Source organism: Caretta caretta, chromosome 4 (genome assembly GCF_965140235.1).
Source record: "Caretta caretta isolate rCarCar2 chromosome 4, rCarCar1.hap1, whole genome shotgun sequence".
Lineage (NCBI taxonomy): Eukaryota > Metazoa > Chordata > Testudines > Cheloniidae > Caretta > Caretta caretta.
The window spans coordinates 15,974,589-15,995,781 of record NC_134209.1 but is presented as its reverse complement, the minus strand read 5'-3'; the positions used below and the strand labels follow the sequence as shown (position 1 = coordinate 15,995,781).

General features: G+C 43.8%; 1 protein-coding gene across 30 annotated transcripts in view; it reads right to left on the bottom strand.

Moving 5' to 3' along the window:
- Positions 1–21,193, bottom strand: part of ADGRL3 (adhesion G protein-coupled receptor L3) — an 810,612-nt gene that overhangs the window by 470,080 nt on the left and 319,339 nt on the right. For all 30 annotated transcript variants that reach the window (XM_048848457.2, XM_048848466.2, XM_048848467.2 and 27 more), the window contains exon 4: positions 990–1,203. In XM_048848457.2, coding sequence (XP_048704414.1) covers positions 990–1,203 — 214 coding nt within the window. The remainder of the gene's footprint in view (positions 1–989; positions 1,204–21,193) is intronic.

Genomic DNA, 21,193 nt, shown 5'->3' with positions numbered 1-21,193 from the left:
CAGAGTTGCAGCGGTAGCGGCCCTGCGAGACCACCAGGAGAGCAGAATGCCAGCGGAAGCGATGGATGACGAGGGTCATATAGAGGACCTGCGAGGTGGCTTCATAGCATCAGGAGAGCAGAAGAGCAGTGGATGACGACAATGGTTAGCAGTCCTACTGCACCGTCTGCTGAAAGCAGTATGGCGCCTGCACGGAAAAAAGGCACGAAACGAATCTCTGCCGTTGCTTTCGCGGGCGACTGATGACATGTACCCAAAACCACCCGTGACAATGTTTTTGCCCCATCAGGCATTGGGAGCTTAACCCAGAATTCCAATGGGCCACGGAGACTGTGGGAACTGTGGGATAGCTACCCACAGTGCAATGCTCCGAAAGTCGACGCTAGCCTCAGTACTGTGGAAGCACTCTGCCGACGTAATGCACTTAGTGCATTAGTGTGGGGACACACACAACCGACTGCATAAAATCGCTTTCTAAAAATCGACTTCTATAAATTTGACCTAATTTCGTGGTGTAGACATACCCTCACAGAAAGGTTTCCATAAAAGCATAAATCAAGACATCTTGCATGGGATTTTAGCTTTTGTATCAATCTAATGACCATGGCAAACTGCAAGCAATCAACAGTGTGTATTGATTAAATCAGCTTTACAACCTTTCTGTATGACAACAGCACAAGAGAAGGGAAAGGATTTTTGTTATATAACAAATGTCTCAATATTCATGCATTTTGGACACAAAAATCAAGGCACAGGAAGAGACAGAATTAGAGTGACCTACCAATAGTCACAAATATTAGCTGTAGCATGTCTCTTTTTATCCTAGTATACTATGGAACATGCTCATTTCACAGCCTGTGACCATTCCACTGTACCCACACACACAAACTCCCCGTACCTGTATAATCTCTTGCAAACACACAGCAATGCATATATACATACTGGATTAAATCAAACATCCAACAAGCAAAGCATGTTAAATACCATACCTTTGAGTCATAATCTTATAGGCATCTGGCAGATAACAGCGGATATTCTCCATCTGAGCAGGATCAGAGTCACAGATTTTATCATCAGTCCTACCATAGTTGGCACTTTCGATCATGATGACATCTGTTCCCGGGCAGCGAAGTTCTATTGGATAGCTCTCACAGGACAGTTCCCGTCGGACCACGGCCATAGGAACTGGGGCACGACTGAAAGCTAGAGAGGATAAAACAAAGCATTTATCTTTAGCATGGAGAATAGGATTAAAAGCAGGAACACTGCCTTTTTTACTGTTTTTGTACCGTATATTCAGACCTTTTCTAAAGGGTTTGGCTCTGGGTGATACTCACACTTGACTACCCTTGCAGTGTGGATAGAGCACTGGACAGGGACTGAGGAGACCTGGGTACTATTCCTGACTCTACCATGGACCTGCTGGGTGACCATGGACAAGTCACTTCATCTCTCTGTACCTCAGTTTCCCCACCTGTAAAAAGGGGTGATGACACTGACTTCCTTTGAGGTCTACTGATTGAAAAGTGCTACAAAAGAGCTAGATATTATATTATTTCCTTCAGTATTACACCATGGGGATGTTCTGTTTTGTTTTTAAACAAATAGCCTTCACAAGTTACAAGAACTTTAAACATAAAATTATTTTATTATTGCGTTCTATGTGAAAAGCTTCACAGAGTTACCAAGTTCCACATTTCTTTATTGTTCTCGATTAGGGGGGGAAATTATCTTTTGGATGAGACTTCAAATGCCAGGGTTCAGTGTGCTCTGTCTCTCTTGCATAGGGTGACCAGATTGCAACTGTGAAAAATCAGGACGGCGGTGGGAGGTAATAGGTGCCTATATAAGAAAAAGTCCCAAAAAATGGGACCGTCCCTATCAAAATGGGACATCTGGTCACCCTACTCTTGCATGACACTCTTTGTGAGGGCACATGGGTTTGCCAGTGCTCGTGGATAACATTTCCCTAATGACCTCCCTCAGTTTTACCAGTGGCTTCAACGGAAACAGAGTTAGGCCAATGCTGAGTACTTTTCAAAATCACACACCCACACACACCACTCAAAATCAGCCCTGGAACCGCATCTGTGTACACCTGAATTTGGTCCAAGTCCTTCAAATGTTCCTAGAAATCTGAGTAACTTTTATATGTGGATAACTATGAAATGTATGGGAATGCAATTTGCAGTATACTTCATCTTTGATCCTGGTCCATTGGAATACATCACATGACATACCCTTTGTGTCAAGTCACACTGAATTTCTCCTATATTCTTGATCTGACTGAGTTTCTCCCATATGATCAGGAGCCTGCTTAGCAGAAGCCATTTCTTCTGGCTTTAATCAGTAAAAGAAGGGTCCTCTGATCCAGCCATGGCAAATATATTTTCTCCCTGTCCTCGCCCCTGTGTCTGAGTGACTGATTGGCAAGCAGCATCCAAGCAAATTATATTCATTTCTGTATAGTGTTCTATCAGTGCACACTGCCTTGTCATTCATTTGTACTTTGGCTCCAGTAAATATATTCTGGCATTTAGACATTGGTAAGGATTACCCTGAGATCACAGTTTTGTTGTTGTATCAGAGCTGTGGTATAATCCTTGTGAACTGCTGAAAGAGGACTATGCACTCCTTCTCTAATTCCCCCACTTAGTATTATTTCATGTTTTCACTCATAAAGTAAATGTATCCCAGTTTTACACAAGGAACATTCTTTCCCAGAGATCAGAATTCTATTGTTTCCTTGATGTCTCTGTTGCACCTATGGTTGCTAACCCTCCAGGATTGTCCTGGAATCTCCAGGAATACAAAATTAATCTTTCATTAAAGATTATATCATGTGTTGAAACCTCCAGGAATACGTCCAACCAAAATTAGCAACCCGAGTTTCACCGAAGAGTTCAACTCAACCATAGAAGGCAGGGGGGACGGGAACCATGTTTGCTCACGTCCTACCAACCCAGGTGAACTCCTTCTCACACACAAAAAACTTGCAACTCCATTTTAAAGTACATTTGGAAGGGTTTGCACAGCCCCAATTACAAAGGTAATAGGTCTGAAAGTTCACCCTGCTTTGTGGAACACTGAGTTAAAAAGTGACCAGGGAAGTATTCTTGTCTGCACATATTTTCTTTGGTGTTGGCCCCTTTCAAAGGCAGCCAGCTTTTGGGGAAGAGCGGTGCAAATTCTCACTGAAGCAATTTTTCTACCAATCACTGACTTTCTGAGCAGAATGGTGGCTTTTAGCACAGAGATAGGGCCGACTTCATCCCCTCCTAGTGCCAAGTCCTCAGAGAACTCTTATTAGCTGCCAGAGATAGTGGCAAGATGAAGAGTCCAACCAACGTCTGCTGTTTTTGGCTGAGTTTTGGAGCTTTGTTTGTTGGCTGGCTCCTCTGGCAATCTGGATTTTCTCTTAGGGCAGACAGTAGCCATCTGTGTTTTACACACAACAAAGAGGAAGTTTGCAACAAAGAGGAACTTTTCGATCATTGTTTGCCCCACTTTGGGGGGTTTTGGCACATACATGGATCTCAACAGCTTGAGAGACATGGTCTAAGTACCTCTTACACCTTGTAGCCGCCTCAATATATATGAGCTCTAAATCTAATACTTTCCGAAGTAGGTTTCTGCTTTTGATTTCTATACTTGATCTGAGTTGTTAGGTTGTTTTATTTATTTAAGCAAATCTACGCCTGCAAATTAATTGGACTTCAAAATGAAGCTGCTAGAGAACACAAATTTACACAAACAAAAATTAACCACTCTGTTGTTCACTTGTACAAATCTGATGCATTTGTCGAGTGGCAAACTTGAGCATACATTGTTGAACATCATTCATAACACAACTGGTGTAAATTGAAGATTGGTAGTTATTACTAATAATAATGGTTTTGTTAGAATATATATTTAACTGAGGGATTTCAGTCTGACCCGATTGCTCTAATCTCAAATTGACACTACAGAAGTTGACTCTACAGACAGTAACAGTTCAATATTTGGGGTTCATGCTGCAGAATTTGATTTTGCAATTACTGTGAACGTACAGAGGATTAATAAAAGCAGTATGCATGTTTTTCAATGAGGTGTGAGAGTACATTTCAATTTCTTACCTCTACTGTAAGATACACAAGGAAGATGGAGTCTGTACGCCATTGATCTGCTGAACACTCAAAGTTAATCTCCAAATATAGAGCTTCCAAAGAAACATTTATGGCTTATTTCCCATTAAGGGACAACAATAGCGCATGCTGTCCTAGCACATGCTGTGCCAGACTCAAACATGAGCAGACATTATTTTCAATGTACTGGAAAACAGTATTCTGACATAGGCTACTCAAACAATAACGTCCCAGGGACATGAGTGCCGGTCCTCAAAAAGACAACGCTAACATAGAGATACCACATGCGCTGCGCAACAATAGTCATGTTCTAGGTCGAGTGTGAGGAAATATCTAAGGCACTGTAGATAATTATTTTCTCTTTATTGAAAAGAAAAGGTAAATATCTCAGATACCACAGTGTAATAACCAAAGGCTGCTGTCTATATTTTATGGAAACCTCTGTTAATTGCCCTTTCCTGCTTCCTCCAAATATTAGTGTAGTGCATATCACGTTCATCTTTCATGATGGCTGCAGTAAATATTTCAAGTGTTTGATATTTTGAGGTCCTTTTAAGCAAATCTATTATTATTATTTAATGTTTTGGTCCTACATAATAACCTCACTTAAGCAATTTCCCTTGATTTCTCTATGAATTGCAAAAATTTCTGCTACGAAATCACACGTCGAAGTCCAAACATGAAGGATAACACTCATTACAAGCATCCCATAGTTTGATTTATAGAAATGCTTTTTCTTAAAAAAAAAGCTGCCTATCCATATACTATAGGCTCCTTTGATATAACTTTAAAAATATACCCTCGGTGTGCAGCAGTAGTTAGTACAACCTACCACCAGTGAGCCAGGCAATTTCAGAACAAGGCCTCCCCTGCCGCCTTTGAATAACAATCTTTACAATCTCCATCTCACACACAGATCCTTACTGTGGTTCCTAAACAAGTGACCTGATTGTCCATTTGTGGGGCAGACAATTGTCCATTTGCAGGAAGCATCCAGGGGCGCACACAGTCTAAGTGGGGTAAAGTGCTTTATTTCAGACAAAGTCAGGAATGACACAGACTCAACATGACTCCTAGATGTTGTGAGAACTTCCAAAAACTCTGAAATGCCTCCTGCCACACTGATTTTCAAAATAGCTCAGTACCCAACTGCTCCTACTGAAATCAAGTGCCTTATTCAGGAGCCTAAATGCAGATGCAGGAATCACTTATTTTTCAAAATCTTGACCTAAAAGATATGAGGTGCAAAAATCAATGGTAAGAGGCTAGTGTCTCTTCACATCCGAATGATAGAGCTATCCTATTATCCTTTGCTTAATGTCAGTAACCTTGCTTATTGGCTAGCGCTCAGTAAGAACAGTTGCACGTTGTTTTACTCAAAACTGCTGAAGGCAGATGTGGTGACTATTTTACTTTTGAAACGACATCCAGGACAACCCGCGATGGAACCTCATGCTGCTGAAATTACACAGGGCCAAGCGGTAACTGAGGGTGAGATGGTAACAGGTAATGACAGGATTTATCTAGGCAATACAGAATTTCTTCTTCTTTGTTAATTTCTAGAGTTGGAAAATTAAACAAGTCATCAGAAGCTTTTGCTTTCCTCCTGACCCCTTCACTTTTGACCTCAAAACATAATTGCCTCTTGTCATGCCTGCAGGGCATCCATCAGCTCATAGTTATTACTGCTGCACTTAATCAAATGCTAAAATATCCTTTAAATTACATGTATTCTTGCTTGCTACAGACTTGTTGAGCTTCATTACAGTTAGAAACATGATGGCAGCAGATGTACTGTTAAAGAAATTGTGGATTGATGTTTTTAATTGGAATTCATGTGTAATTTCCCCTGAAAAAGTATTGCAGTCTAGATTTTCAGAGTGCATTTTAAGTGTTCACATTGGGACAATGATGCAGAAGAATGCACATGCAAAGAAATAATTATTTTCAGTAATTCTAGGCAGGTAAAATATGGGAACTGCCCCATTAAATACCTTACTGCTCCCAATTTCAAGTGCAATGCGTCATTTTGCCCCTACAAATTCAGGGATATGTTTTTGTGTTTGCAATTTCTCACTAGCCGACATTCCCATATTAGGCCTTTATTCAGAAAAAAAAAAATCTATTCAGGAAGGCTGCTTAAGTATGCGCTTAACTTCAAATCACTGAAGACACTGGGCCTTAAGCATTTACTTAAAGTTAAGCGTAGGCTTAAGTGCTTTTCTAAATTGAGGCCTTCCTTAGAATACTTGCCTCTTTCTATTTAAAACAAAGTATTATTAGTGCCCTGATTTGCAGTAGGTAAACACACACCTAAACGCTTCTTTTTCCCCTCTGGCCTTTACCATCAAGAAGAAGAATAGTAGAAAGTGAAAATTCATTTAAAGATATTACTGCAAATGTTTATTTAACTGAAAAGGATTCTCCCCTTTCCAAATCCCCTTTAATTACACATATTCATTCTGGTTCGTCAAACCTCTTTCTCTGAAATGCTTGTTATTTCAAAGTGGCTGAAAAACTAACTCATGACTGGAATATGAGGATAGAAATCTCTCCCTTTGTCTCACTACATAGACTGAAAATATTTAATAGTTAGGAATTGTGCATCCTTTTCTGATTATGTTACTGCCGAGGGATAGGGAAAAAAACAAACTACATTGTTCCCAGAACAGGAAAGGGTTAAAGATCTGTCCTTGAGACAGAGGCTGATTCTGGCCTGCCTCTGTGACACCAATATCATTATCAGGGTCCTTTGCAATGTGGAATTTCTGTATAAAGGCCATGATTCACCATGACATTAGTCTAATTTAACACTGGTATGCTTCCACTGATGGAGCTATGCTGGCATAAAACCAGAGTAACAAAGTAGTAAATCATGCCCCCTACATTCATCTTTAACTCTAGTAGCCAGCAAGATAGTGCCTGATAGAAGCTCATATATATTCAAGTTGGAGTCTGTAATGAGATAGTGATCTGAACGATGCATTTCTAAAGTCTGCTGTCTTAGGAGCCACGAGGGCTAGGCATTGACGTTGTATACTACTGGGAAGCCGGGCACGTGTACTAGGGGTGGTTGAATGGTCTTGTGCTGATGGCACTTGATTTCAGCGTGGCCAAAAACGATGAGATTGGCTTAAAAATCATGAGGTTAGAAAACCAAAAGGGTTTTATTTACTATCTGATTTCTGAAACTCTGTGTTTCACCTAGGTGATATTTTTGGGCTTTTCAGGGCTAGAAAAAAAATTTTAATTGACACTGAGATTGTCACCAAATCACTTGCCTCCAAGAGCTGGGGATTTAAGTAAAGCACCAAGCAGCAGACAACTCAGGGTAAAATTGCAAAATTCAGCAAGGAGATCTAGGTTTGATTCAAACTCTATCTCAGGTTTCCTGGATGATCTTGGACAAGTCAATTAATCTCTCTCTGTGCCTCAGTTCCCTTTCTGTAAAATGGAAATTATAATACTTCCTTTTTCCTTCTCTTTGCCTGCCTTGTCTATTTAGGCCCTGACTCAGGAAAGCTCTCAAGGACATGCTTAAGTCCATCCCTTTTCAGAAAATTACTTCAATGGGACATAAGCAGCTTATGGTTAAAGGTAAAAGTACTTATATGCTTTCCTGAATTGGGCCCTTAGATTGTAAGTTCTTCTTCTTCCTACGTATATATACAGCAGCCAGCAAAACAGGGCCTCAATATCAGTTAGATCTGGCAGGTGTATTTTAATATAAATAATGGTACTAAAAGGGTTCAAAGTCTGTTCATGAGACAACAGACCTTAGAGTTGTCATTGGCTACTCAGATATCAAAATTTTGTCCAGGAGCGTCTGTGTGCACTGGTCCCATGTCCTGGACTCAGACCAGTGCAATTTTCAGTCCCAGCTGTTACTGGAATGTAAATCATGTGAAACTCAGCTAGTGTTTCTGTGCCCTGCTAAAATGGACCCAGGCTGCTTCCCTGTTAGTGTCAATCAACCACATTCTGTTCTCATTAACTGAGCTGCAGTAATCTGAGGTGATATTGACTTTCCTGCTGTTCTACTGGAATTAAAAGGAGGTCTCTATTAGAGTCTGGCTGGGGACTCTAACCTAGCCCCGAGAACCCTACTCTTTTACAGCCCTAACCCTAGTGCCGAGAACCTATCCTTTGCAGCCCTAACCATAACCTGGCCAGTTGGAGCTGCCAGAGGTACGCCAAACAAGAAACAGCTACAAGGACCTTAGTTCTAACAGCAACTTCCATCTAAGTTCCTTTTATATAGACTATGGTGCCATTAGCAGCTTCAGCTATCCCACTAGAAAACTCAAGTGACCCTCACTGGGGATTCACTCCCAGACTATGCGAGTGGGAAATAATAAAGGTCCCTGCATGGCCATGCTGGAGTGTTTGACCTATACAGTTCCCTTATGTTGGAGAAGGGGCACATGAGCAGAGTGTGGTGAACACAACCTGTGGCAGTGGCTGGACTCCACTCAGGCTTCAGAAGCTTGAAACACGCCAGGGATCCAGAGGCCTGGATTCCCCCTACAGCAGTCTTAGTGAGTGGCCACGAAGGGGTGCCTGCTCAGATGCGTGACATGGAAAGAAATTGTTACAGCACACCAGCGACATAGCCGGGGTTGAGTTTTTACAGGCATCATAGCACAGGAAAGGTTCAAGGAAGGATTGGAAGGAAAACAATGAGGTGGCTTTTCAGAAGTTTTTCAGTCACAAAAATTGTGGTTGCAACAATCCAGCCTTAGGCTCAGGTCCAGAAAAGCAATTAAGCACACGCTTAACTGAGTTCCATTTAAATCAACCGCACTGCTCATGTGCTTAAAGCTAGGCATATGCCTAACTGTTTTGCAAGATCAGGGCCTTAAACATCATTAAAGTCAGAACCAGCTTAGTAGTTCAATCACAAACCAGAGAGACTTTGGATTGAACCCTCAACATACAACTTCAGATTCTACATTTTAGGTCTCAAATTTAGCAAGGTATCTGAGCACGTACTTAACTTTAAGCATAGGAGTGGTCCCACTCACTTACGACAATAGTCAGGAAGTTAAAAGGTCTTTGTGACAGAGAAGTGTTCCTGCAGCATCTGAAAAGATGGCCACACAGCGACACATGGATGCAGATACTACACAATGAGGAAGGTTTCATGCTCCCAAGTTCAATGACAAAGTGTCTGACTTTCTGACTTACATGGTGGTGGAAGGAGTGAATAGAAAAAAGTTGCAAAATGATCAATTCTTAACAAGACAATGGAGTCTTGAAACAGACTTTTTTTCCTAAGACTGCCTGAAATATCTAAGGTAGAACATTGAAAATTTCCATGAGTCTGAAACGGCACTAGGAGAGGTCTCCAGAGAGCTTTTTAGAAGCCAGTCCATGCATTGAAGATTTACATCTAGGCTTTATGTACTTTTTCTGAGTTGGCAAAGAAGTACAGGGGTAGCTTTTTAAAAATCTATGTGGACCTAACAGACAGCTTGGGGAGAGGGAAGAAATTGTTGAGTGCAAATCAAGGGAGAGATTACAGTCAGAGTTTTGTTTTAGTAATGAGCAATGCTCTGCATAATTCAAAAGATTTTTAATTTGTTGTTGTGTGATATATAGAGAGAATGGCTTTAGCATGTGAATTGTTTTCTCACCCATTGTTTATCACGTACAGTAGCTCTTCCTTATTGAAGATGCAATGAATTCTAAGTGACAGGCACCAATACCGAGGGAAGCTTGTTGAAAGGAAGCCCAGTTTAATCACAGATATTTATCAGTAGTTTTGCTCTCTAATAGGGTTAGCTAATGAGCTACGATAATGCAAAATCTGTTAGCTAACCTCTAAATTGGGTTCGGTTACTTAACCTTTGACGTGAGCCTCGTGCAATATAAAATAAAGGAGAAAATGTGTATAGATTGTCAGATCTGTCCTCTATTCCTCTACCAATCCCTTTCCCTGCCTTCTCTTACCTGTCCTTTCATTTTCCTTGGACTGTAACATCAGATTGAGTACAAAACCAGGCTCATGCACTTGAACACGGAGCCAAGTGAAAGTTATCTAAGGCCTGGATGCCGCAAGCACTTATTGCCATATGTATTGCTCATTACCGTGATTAGTCCACGTAGATAGATTTCACCTTCAGCATGTGTATGTTTGTGGCTTTGCAGCAGGCTCACGTTCTGTTAAGGTTTTGGACTATAAAGGAGTTGTTTCTATTTGTATTTCTATTCACCTTTAAGTTAAAAATAAATGTGTTTAAAGATATCGGTTGTGTATATACACGCTCCCATAGACACACACTGCTTGAAAGACATACTTCATCTTCAATTAGCATGAATCCATACACAGAGTATGCAACCTAAACAAATTTCTATTATGAGTCCTTAATGGATGCATGGTTTGGTTGTTTGTATTACTAATATGTTACTGACTCTCACAATACATTACAACCTCTGGCACCAGGATCTGTTGGAGTCCTAAGATCCAGAATGGAGCTTTAGTCAAAACATCAGCAAAGGCTGATAACCCATTCATTACCAATGTGTACCCTATCCAGAGTTAGCAATTTTAAAATTACAGCTTTACCATTCTAGAAGAGGGACAGCGTGGGTGAGGTAATGCTTTTTGCTGGACCAACCTCTGTTGATTGAAGAGACAAGCATTGCCACTACACAGACCTGAAGAAGAGCTCTATGTAGCTTGAAAGCTTGTTTTTTGCACCAACACAAGTTGGTCCAGTAAAGATATCACCCACCTTATCTCTCTAATATCCTGGAACCAACATGGCTACAACACTGCAAACATTCTAGTGGATATAGTTGCCTTATAGTGGCATTGATAAGTCATTATTAATGTAAAATTAAACCAGGCTACTTCTTTCACTTTTCTCTAATGCCAAAGTGCTCCAGATCTCGAGAGTCACAACGAATAAGAGCACTCAAAACTAACCTTGTAAATCTCTCATAAGGTGTGGTTCCTCTGAAATCAAAATATACACTTTGGCTCTTTTGCTTTGAATCAATGAACAGGGCTTCATAGCCCTTTGTTCTTCTGCACATCAAGGAGCTGTGATTGATTCCTGCAGTTGCCCATGAGAAAGAGAACCAAACAGCTTGCTTCTAGTAATGCTAGACAGGGAGAAGATGATCAGATTCCTGTGCTGTAAAAGACAAGCAGCTAAGAAGAACCCAGAACATATCACTGCAGTTCAGCAAACGGAGACTTCAGAAGAAGCATAAATCTGTTAATAATATTGTCACACAATCAACTCTGAAATGTTTACTTCGTGTAACAAACACTGTAAGCAATGAGGATTTAGGGATCCAGTGACTCTGGATCAATAATGCTATTTAGTTAATGTATAGATTTAGGCAATAAAGACACTGCAGCAGGTCTGTGTCTTGCTGGGATATCATCATGCCTTGGGCAAGTTCGGCATTACGCCAAAAGCTGAGCACAGCAATATGACAGCCCAAACATCACGCACCCTAGAGCAGCTGAGTGTGATTACTCTACAGCACATTCTAAAACCAGCTACTCTGGATGGATTATTTGATTTGTAACAGTGTAAGAGAGGTCAGAATCTGACTCTTTGAATATGAACTCTTTGAGCAGAGACTGTGGGCCTATGCTATGTATCTAGAATGGGAGTGTTTTACATCCATTTTGCAGAAGAGTAAATGATTACACAAGGTGCATGGCAAGAGAGGATCAGGCCCTTTCACTTCTGTCTGTGAGTTGTCATGTACTCATGTGATGTTCCATAAATAATTATAATTAGAAAATGGCCCTGTGTGAATATTATAGCAATGAAAAAAGGGTTATCAGTCGTTTATGTCCCTTTGTGTGCAAAAGGAGTAGGGCTGCCAAATTTCTAATCACACAGAACTGAACACCCTTTCCCCACCCTTCTGCCGCACCCCTTCTCTGAGGCACCGATCTCACTCACTCCATCCCCCCCCCCCACTTGGCTGGGGCAGGGGGTTGGGGTGCGGGAGGGATTTCGGGGTGCAGGCTCTGGCTGGCTGCTCCTGGAAGTGGCTGGCATGTCCAGCTCCTAGGAGGAGGCATGGCCAGGGCGTGCGGAGCCCCTGTGGCCACCCCTGCTGCCGCCGACCGGACTTTTAGCTGTGCTGACCGGAGCCACCAGCGTCCCTTTTCGACCAGGCATTCCTGTCAAAAACCGGACGCTTGGCAACCCTCAAAAGGAGTTACATTAGGTTAAAAAGAAAGAACTGACCTAAAATGAAACAAAATGTTTCAAACACAAGCACCTTTTTACACCTTAATCACAGTCATGGAAATGTAGGGCAGAGTGGTATCTCAAGAGGTCGTCTTGTCGACCCCCCTGCTCTGAGGCAAGATTAAGCAGATCCAGACCATTCCTGACAGGAGGTTATCTAACCTGCTGTTAAAAATTTCCAGTAAGGGGGATTCCACAACCCTTCGAGGTATTCTGCTCCAGTGCTGAACTACCCTTATAGTTAGAAAGTTTTTTTCCTACAATCTAACCTGAATCTCCCTTGCTGTGAACGAAGCCAATTACTGCTTGTCCTACCTTCAGTGGACATGGAGAACAATTGATCACTGTCTGCTTTGTAACAGCCTTTAACATATTTGAAGGCAATTAACATGTCCCCCCTCGACCTTCTCTTCTCTTGACTAAACACACTCAAATTCTTTCAACTTTTTCTCACAGGTCAGGTTTTCTAAATATATAATCATTTTTACTGATCTCCTCTGGACTCTCTCCAATTTGCTCACATCTTTCTAAAAGTGTGGCACCCAAAACTGAACACAGTACTCCAGCTGAAGCCTCACCAGGGCCAAGAACAGTGGGACAAATACCTCCTATCTCTTACATGTGACACTCCTGTTAATACATCCCAGAATGACATTTGCCTTTCTCACAACTGAATCACATTTCTGACTGATTCAATTTGTGACCCATTATAACCCACAGATCCTTTCATAGAATCAAAGAATCATAGAATATCAGGGTTGGAAGGGACCTCCAACCTCAGGAGGTCATCTAGTCCAACCCCCTGCTCAAAGCAGGACCAATCCCCAACTAAATCATCCCAGATAGGGCTTTGTTAAGCCTGACCTTAAAAACTTCTAAGGAAGGAGATTCCACCACCTCCCTAGGTAACACATTCCAGTGCTTCACCACCATCCTAGTGAAAAAGATTTTCCTAATATCCAACCTAAACCTCTCCCACTGCAACTTGAGACCATTATTCCTTGTTCTGTCATCAGCTACCACTGAGAACAATCTAGAGCCATCCTCTTTGGAACCCCCTTTCAAGTAGTTGAAAGCAGCTATCAAATTCCCCCTCATTCTTCTCTTCCGCAGACTAAACAATCCCAGCTCCCTCAGCCTCTCCTCATAAGTCATGTGTTCCAGGCCCCTAATCATTTTTGTTGCCCTCCGCTGGACTCTCTCCAATTTTTCCACATCCTTCTTGTAGTGTGGGGCCCAAAACTGGACACAGTACTCCAGATGAGGCCTCACCGATGTCAAATAGAGGGGAATGATCACGTCCCTCGATCTGCTGGGAATGCCCCTACATACACATCCTAAAATGCCATTGGCCTTCTTGGCAACAAGAGCACACTGTTGACTCATATCCAGCTTCTTGTCCACTGTCACCCCTAGGTCCTTTTCTGTAGAATTGCTGCCTAGCCATTTGGTCACTAGTCTGTAGCGGTGCATGGGATTCTTCCGTCCTAAGTGCAGGACTCTGCACCTGTCCTTGTTGAACCTCATCAGATTTCTTTTGGCCCAATCCTCTTATTTGTCTAGAGCCCTCTGTATCCTATCCCTACCCTCCAGTGTATCTACCTCTCCTCCTAGTTTAGTGTCATCTGCAAACTTACTGAGGGTGCACTCCACACCATCCTCCAGATCATTTATGAAGATATTGAATAAAACCGGCCCGAGGACTGACCCTTGGGGCACTCCACTTGATATCGGCTGCCATCTAGACATGGAGCCATTGATCACTACCCGTTGAGTACCCGACAATCTAACCAACTTTCTATCCACCTTATCATCCATTCATCAAGCCCATACTTCTTTAACTTGCTGGCAAGAATACTGTGGGAGACCGTGTCAAAAGCTTTGCTAAAGTCAAGGAACAACACGTCCACTGCTTTCCCCTCATCCACAGAGCCAGTTATCTCATCATAGAAGGCAATTAGATTAGTCAGGCATGACTTGCCCTTGGTGAATCCATGCTGACTGTTCCTGATCACTTTCCTCTCCCCTAAGTGCTTCAGAATTGATTCCTTGAGGACCTGCTCCATGATTTTTCCAGGGACAGAGGTGAGGCTGACCGGCCTGTAGTTCCCAGGATCCTCCTTCTTCCCTTTTTAAAGATGGACACTACATTAGCCTTTTTCCAGGTGTCCGGGACTTGCCCCGATCGCCATGAGTTTTCAAAGATAATGGCCAATGGCTCTGCAATCACATCCACCAACTCCTTTAGCACTCTTTGATGCAGCGCATCCGGCCCCATGGACTTGTGTTCGTCCAGCTTTTCTAAATCGTTTTGAAGCACCTCTTTCTCCACAGAGGGCTGGTCACCTCCTCCCCATGCTGTGCTGCCCAGTGCAGTAGTCTGGGAGCTGACCTTGTTCGTGAAGATAGAAGCAAAAAAAGCACTGAGTACATTAGCTTTTTCCACATCCTCTGTCACTAGGTTGCCTCCCTCATTCAGTAAGGGGCCCACACTTTCCTTGACTTTCTTCTTGTTGCTAACATACCCGAAGAAACCCTTCTTGTTACTCTTAACATCTCTTGCTAGCTGCAACTCCAGGTGTGATTTAGCCTTCTGTTTCCCTCCTGCATACCCAAGCAATATTTTTATACTCCTCCCTGGTCATTTGTCCAATCTTCCACTTCTTGTAAGCTTCTTTTTTGTGTTTAAGATCAGCAAGGATTTCACTGTTAAGGCAAGCTGGTTGCCTGCCATATTTACTGTTCATTCTACACATTGGGATGGTTTGTCCCTGTAACCTCAATAAGGATTCTTTAAAATACAGCAAGCTCTCCTGGACTCCTTTCCCCTTCATGTTATTCTCCCAGGGGATCTTGCCCATCAGTTCCCTGAGGGAGTCAAACTCTGCTTTTCTGAAGTCCAGGGTCCGTATTCTGCTGCTCTCCTTTCTTCCCTGTATCAGGATCCTGAACTCGACCATCTCATGGTCACTGCCTCCCAGGTTCCCATCCACTTTAGCTTCCCCTACTAATTCTTCCCGATTTGTGAGCAGCAGGTCAAGAAGAGCTCTTCCCCTCGTTGGTTTCTCCAGCACTTGCACCAGGAAATTGTCCTCAACACTTTCCAAAAACTTCCTGGATTATCTGTGCACCGCTGTATTGCTCTCCCAGCAGATATCAGGGTGATTGAAGTCTCCCATGAGAACCAGGGCCTGCGATCTAGTAACTTCTGTGAGTTGCTGGAAGAAAGCCTCGTCCACCTCATCCCCCTGGTCCAGTGGTCTATAGCAGACTCCCACCACGACATCACCTTTCCTGCAATACTACTGCCTAGCCACCTAGTCTGCATTTTTTGTTTATGCATTTGATTTTTCCTTCCTAAGTACAATACTTTGCATTTGTCATTATTGAATTTCATTTTTTTATATCAGACCAATTGTCCAATTTATTTAGATCATTTTGAAATCTAATCCTGGTCTCCAAAGTGCTCACACACACACACCAGCTTGATATCATCTGCACGTTTTACAAGCACACTCTCCAGTTCATCATCCCAGTCATTAGTGAACATGTTGAATAGTTTTGGACTCGGCACAGCATTCTACTTGATACATCCTCTCTGTCTGGCAGCAAATATCCCACTTAATTTCTTTTTCCTCTTTCCCACTCCTGATATACTGCCAAGTTCTCACCTCCACACCCGTTCCCCGACCACACTAAGGCTTTCTACTTCTTTAATTCCCCTCCCACCGACCTCAAACTTATTTTTAAACGATGTTACATGCTGGGACTGACTCAGCTGTAGCATAGCCTCCAGCTCTGCAGCCGAGAGACGCCTGCTCGCGTCTCCTGTGTCACACGGTTGCCGAGTGTCCCCCAGCCCCACGGGTGACAGATGATGCAAAGGAGATGATTTGCCAACAATCCACATATCAGTTTTGAGATAGCCATGCAGGTGTGGTGCTGGTGGGAGGTGTTGGACTGACACCGCCTTTCCCTCCCAGGGCTGGCCTGGGTAAGGGGAGGCAGGCCTGCCTTCCTTCCACACCTCTCAGAACAGATGGGGGTGGGGGATCACATAGGTAGCCAGAGGAGGGGAGCTAGATGAATGCTGAGTTTGTACAGCACCTAACACAATGGGGCCTGGTCCATGCCAGGCTTTGTGATAATGCACACCACCACCAGGGACTGCTGAGGGTGGGGTGTGTGGTTTCTGGGTAGGAGCAAAGCTGGAGGAAGGGTTCCCACAGGTCGCACTGGCCCCTGGGCCCCCCATTCCATTTCCACATTAGCCCCTGCTCCCCGCAACAGATCCTGCTCGGTCTGTTCCCCCTTTCTCCCCTGCCCTGCCCCGCCCCACAGGCCTTCACCAACCCTGCCTGCGGGACACTGAGGTTGCCAACCCCCCCCCACACCCTCCCTCTCCATTGTTCCATGTGGCTGGGAACAGCAGGGTAAGTAGTGAATGGCCCGACAGAGTCTAGGCTGACCTGCAGCACAACCCACCCGCCCACTGAGAAGCTAGCTCTGGCTGGGCTGCAGGCACCCGGGAGGGGAGGCTGCATGCAGGAGTGTCGTGCTCAATCCTGGACCCTGCTGTGACCTCCACATGCCACGGAAGGGCCCTCGACAGGTGAGGGAAGAATTCCTTCAGCACAGGGACAACACAAGTGATCGGTCACTTCCTGCACCTCCCTGCAGGCCACATTGCTGGGGCAGGGCTGGAGATGGACCAGGGCAAGAAGGGTGCACCCATAGCGAGCCTGGGCTGCACAAGCCCCTGGCAGTCATGGGGGGCTGCCACAGTTCAGAGTGCCCCCAGGGCTGCTCGAACTCACCCCAGGCAGCACTGTGGCCCATGCAACCATCCACAATCCAGGCAGCACAAAAACACAACTCTCCCCCACCACACTTTACACCTTCCCATTGGATGTGCCTCTCGGAAGGTTCAGTGCAAACTCTGCCCTGGCTCTGAAGCCACCCTGGGCCATGTCTCTAAGCTTTGCCTGTGAGAGAGTCACTCCACTGGCAGTCCTGTCTGCTTCCCCTCCACCACTCAGTGTGGAATATTAACGTTAGCTAATGAAGGGCAATAACAGAATGCCCTCACATGAGGAAAACACTGTCAACTATTTGCCTTAATTAGTAATAGCCCCCTTCTGGCATTGCTTTGGCCCAACGCTATGGGGTTAGCAGGCCAGTCCCAATCTGTGGAAGTGTTTACCATCTCTCCCTCCCAGTTACCTACACCCACACAATGGAGAATTCAGTCAGCATGGAGGAAATTGCTCCATAAGAAGGGGAAATGTTCACAAGAAACTCAAAGCACTGAAGAAAAGGGGTGGAAGGAACAAACACAAGAGTAAATTATCCCATGCACAAATAAATGCATTCCTTACAAGTGGCCCAGATTTCCTGCCAATGTCAATGGGATCATTGGGCTCTATCCAGCTGTTTAAGGGTCCCGCTTTTGAGTGAGTGACCCATTAAAACACATGCTCAGGAGCTGCTCTTCCATTCCCTTCAGGGGCTTCTCAGAACACTGGCCAACCAGTGTGAGCAGCACACCAGCTAGGAGTGAAGCAAGAAGTCAGAGGGAACGGTGTGCGCATGTGTGACCAACAGACAGACAACACTGCTGCAAGAAAGATGATTGGCATGGCCATGAAGAAGTCAGTTGGTCCCAGTTAGTAAATCACCTGCTGGGAACTCATGAGGCAATAGTGGGAAAGATTCTGCATTTTGTTCCTTTCATTTTATTGTAAATTCTAACTCACAGACAGGAAAGAGAGAGAACCCAGCCTCCACTGAGCAGTATGAAAAAGTGCAACTCCACATACAGAATCCTCAAGCACAGCAAATAGCCTATCACTCAAAAGGCCGCTCTGGGACTCTCCGTATTGGAGTGGAACACTGCAGCAGCCGACTTCCACACACAGAGTGCAGACGAGAAAGAAAGCTAAGCTCCTGGCTACTCTACCTCTGTCCAGACTGTCCCAGAACTCACTCGTCCAAAGATGGCTGTGGTAGCAGCTGGGACACAATAATGGGTGACACACAGGGTGGGGGAAAAAACAAAGCTGTTCTGTGGACACGTCTCAGGGGGGTTTGCTGCAACCTTGTAAAAAGAAGTGTGTCACAAACTGGATACAAAAACAGGGTTATACCTGTAGTGAAGATATGGCCTGAACGCTTACCAGCTCCATCTTTTTTCTGTTTGCCCTTTAGGATGAGGGACAAGAAAGAAGGGAATGACATTAGCTTCCCATCCTTCCCCCACTGCCTGTACCACACACCAGGACAATCATTTAATCTCAGATGCAATCTACAAAACTTCCCTGCCACACATGTAATATTCATGATACAAAGTGGGTATAATGGTTAGACAACGAAGGTCAAAATAGCTTGTATTGTCAGAGGGACTGAGAATGCTGTCCATGAACAGCAAATCAGCCAGCCCGCTGAGTACTGGCTTTCTCTATCTTCCCCAAGGGGTCTCAAATGATCTTCAAACTGATATAAAATGATAAAAACACAATCCCCTCTCCCCTAACACTGTTGGGATGGGGTGGCACAGGGCCTAAAGGAGACCAGAAACTAACTGCCAGTGATTACACAAAATCACACACCTCCAGTTTCCCAGGTAATCACTTATTTCAACCATTTAAAATAATTGCAGTCCCCCCCCCGCCCCAATTTGCTTTTGCTCCCAATTTCTCCTTTAATATTTGTCCTTTTACCTCAAATACTAAGACCAAAGGTAACCCTGGGCACGGCCAGACAGGAGGCTTGCATGGTGCCAGCAGAAAGAGAGGTCACACCGAGGACCACAGGCCGAAGACACTCTTACACTGTAGCCCTTGGAGCAATTTTTTTCAAATGCATGTGTCCAGAATTAGGCACTTCAATCAACCATCCACAAGCAGCCTCCTTTCCGGATATGCTGAGCACTTGCAGGTCCCTTTCCATTCTGTGCAGAGTGGGGTGTACCATTACCGACAAGAGAGCCAGGAAGCAAAAGACGCTGTGACTCCAGGTGGGTGCATATTGCCAGATGCTCCCCTCCTTCCCTAAAGAAGTGTCCATCAGCAGCAGCTATCATACAGACAGACAGACAGCAAGGGAGCCAGGTGGAAGCGTAATGGGGGAAGTGGGTATCCTGACAGAGATAATTACTAGTGAGGAATTTGTTCTTGTAGTGTATCTTGTCTTCCTTCCAGAGAACTCACGGTGCCTCAAAGACTGATTTATTCAGACTCTCAACACTCCTGTGAAGTAGACCTCGTAATGTCCTTCTCAGTGTTGGCACAATGAAGGGAAAAAGAAAGACACACACTGTAATTCTAGTCTTCCCACAACATGCCCCAACTCTGCTGCCCGTTTCCTCAATACAAGAACCACAGTGTGTAATCTGTGCCTCTATCGCTGGTTTCTTCCTTCCCCTTCTACATTGCAGCCCTCACACAACCTGCTGGGTTCACCCTCCGTGACTATCCAACCTGACTCCCAGCTTCTGCTCCCCATTCTATCAGTTAGCCCTGGAACCAGCTGTTGGCAGTAGGGTTGGCTAGAAGCCCATGTGCAAGGGTCAGGGAGGGGTTCTGGCCTAAAAGAAGGTGGCTTTAGGGAACCAGACTCACTCTAGACAAGATTCCTGCCCTGCCCTTTCTCCCCGCTACTGGACACCCCCCTCCAGCCCATAGATTCACACCAAACTCAACTCCCAGTTCTTAAAGCAGTGAGTTTCTAGTTATCATCCTGGAGGCCTAATTATACAATAACTATTCATCAATTGCAATGCATCCAATAACCAACAGGAAGATGCAGCTGTCAAACAGTTATTCTGATGTGTAAAAAGAATTAATTGGGCTCCGTGGCCCTATTTTAGAATCAAGGCAATTTTACATTTTAACAGTCAAATTAATTTCAAGGTTTCATTTTGTTCTTGCCATTTTAAATCACCATAACAAAGATACAGAGGTTCTGGATGATAATAAAAAAATTCCCCATGATCTCAGGCATGGGTTTTATTCATACAAATCACTCAGCTTTTGCTGCTTCCTCTCCAGCAAGGTTCATATGGGATCCATGCAATAATTCAGGCTGGATTCCTTTTTTGTCCCATGCATTGGAGGCACTTACTTATCAAACTTTAATTGAATGTATATGTTGTGTTAACTGTACATGATGTGAGCTCTGTCCACAGAACATTGCAATTATGGGTTTACCAACCACAAGCTAAACCCCCCACTATATAGTTCTTACCATGGTATATGAAACTGCATGTGAGTGCTGTAACATGAAAGCAGTCACGGACTACAAACACCACTGGAGTGTCATTTCAGAACCAGGCTACAGATTACGTTACATTACAGGGTCACAGAGACTCCACAGCAGCAAACAAATAAGGCCAAAAGGAAAATATTTTTTGTGTAAGGGCATTTACATACTTTGCATGATATAAGCAGCTCTCCAGCTAAAAATCTATATCTATGGATTAATAATACCTGGCCCCTCAATTAGTTCCGTCTTTCTTCCCCACCACCGCCCCACTGCAAATTATGATGAGTGCTGTAATTACACTGAGATGTTAATGTTTCAGATTGTTTGAGAGAGCTTTCTAAATCATTACATTTTAGGAATTTGAGTAATATATGCTTTATGAACAGTAATACCTGCCTCTAAAGTTAGTTAGGCAAGGGAAAAACAAAAACAAACAAACAGTTAAAAGCCCCACAGAACAAGACAGCATTCTACAAAATTGCAAACCTACAAATGGAACAGTGTGAACACAGCTGATTTACACAGTCTGGCATGGGAAAGCAAAATATGGCTATAGTGTGTTTTATTTCTATGCCATTGTAC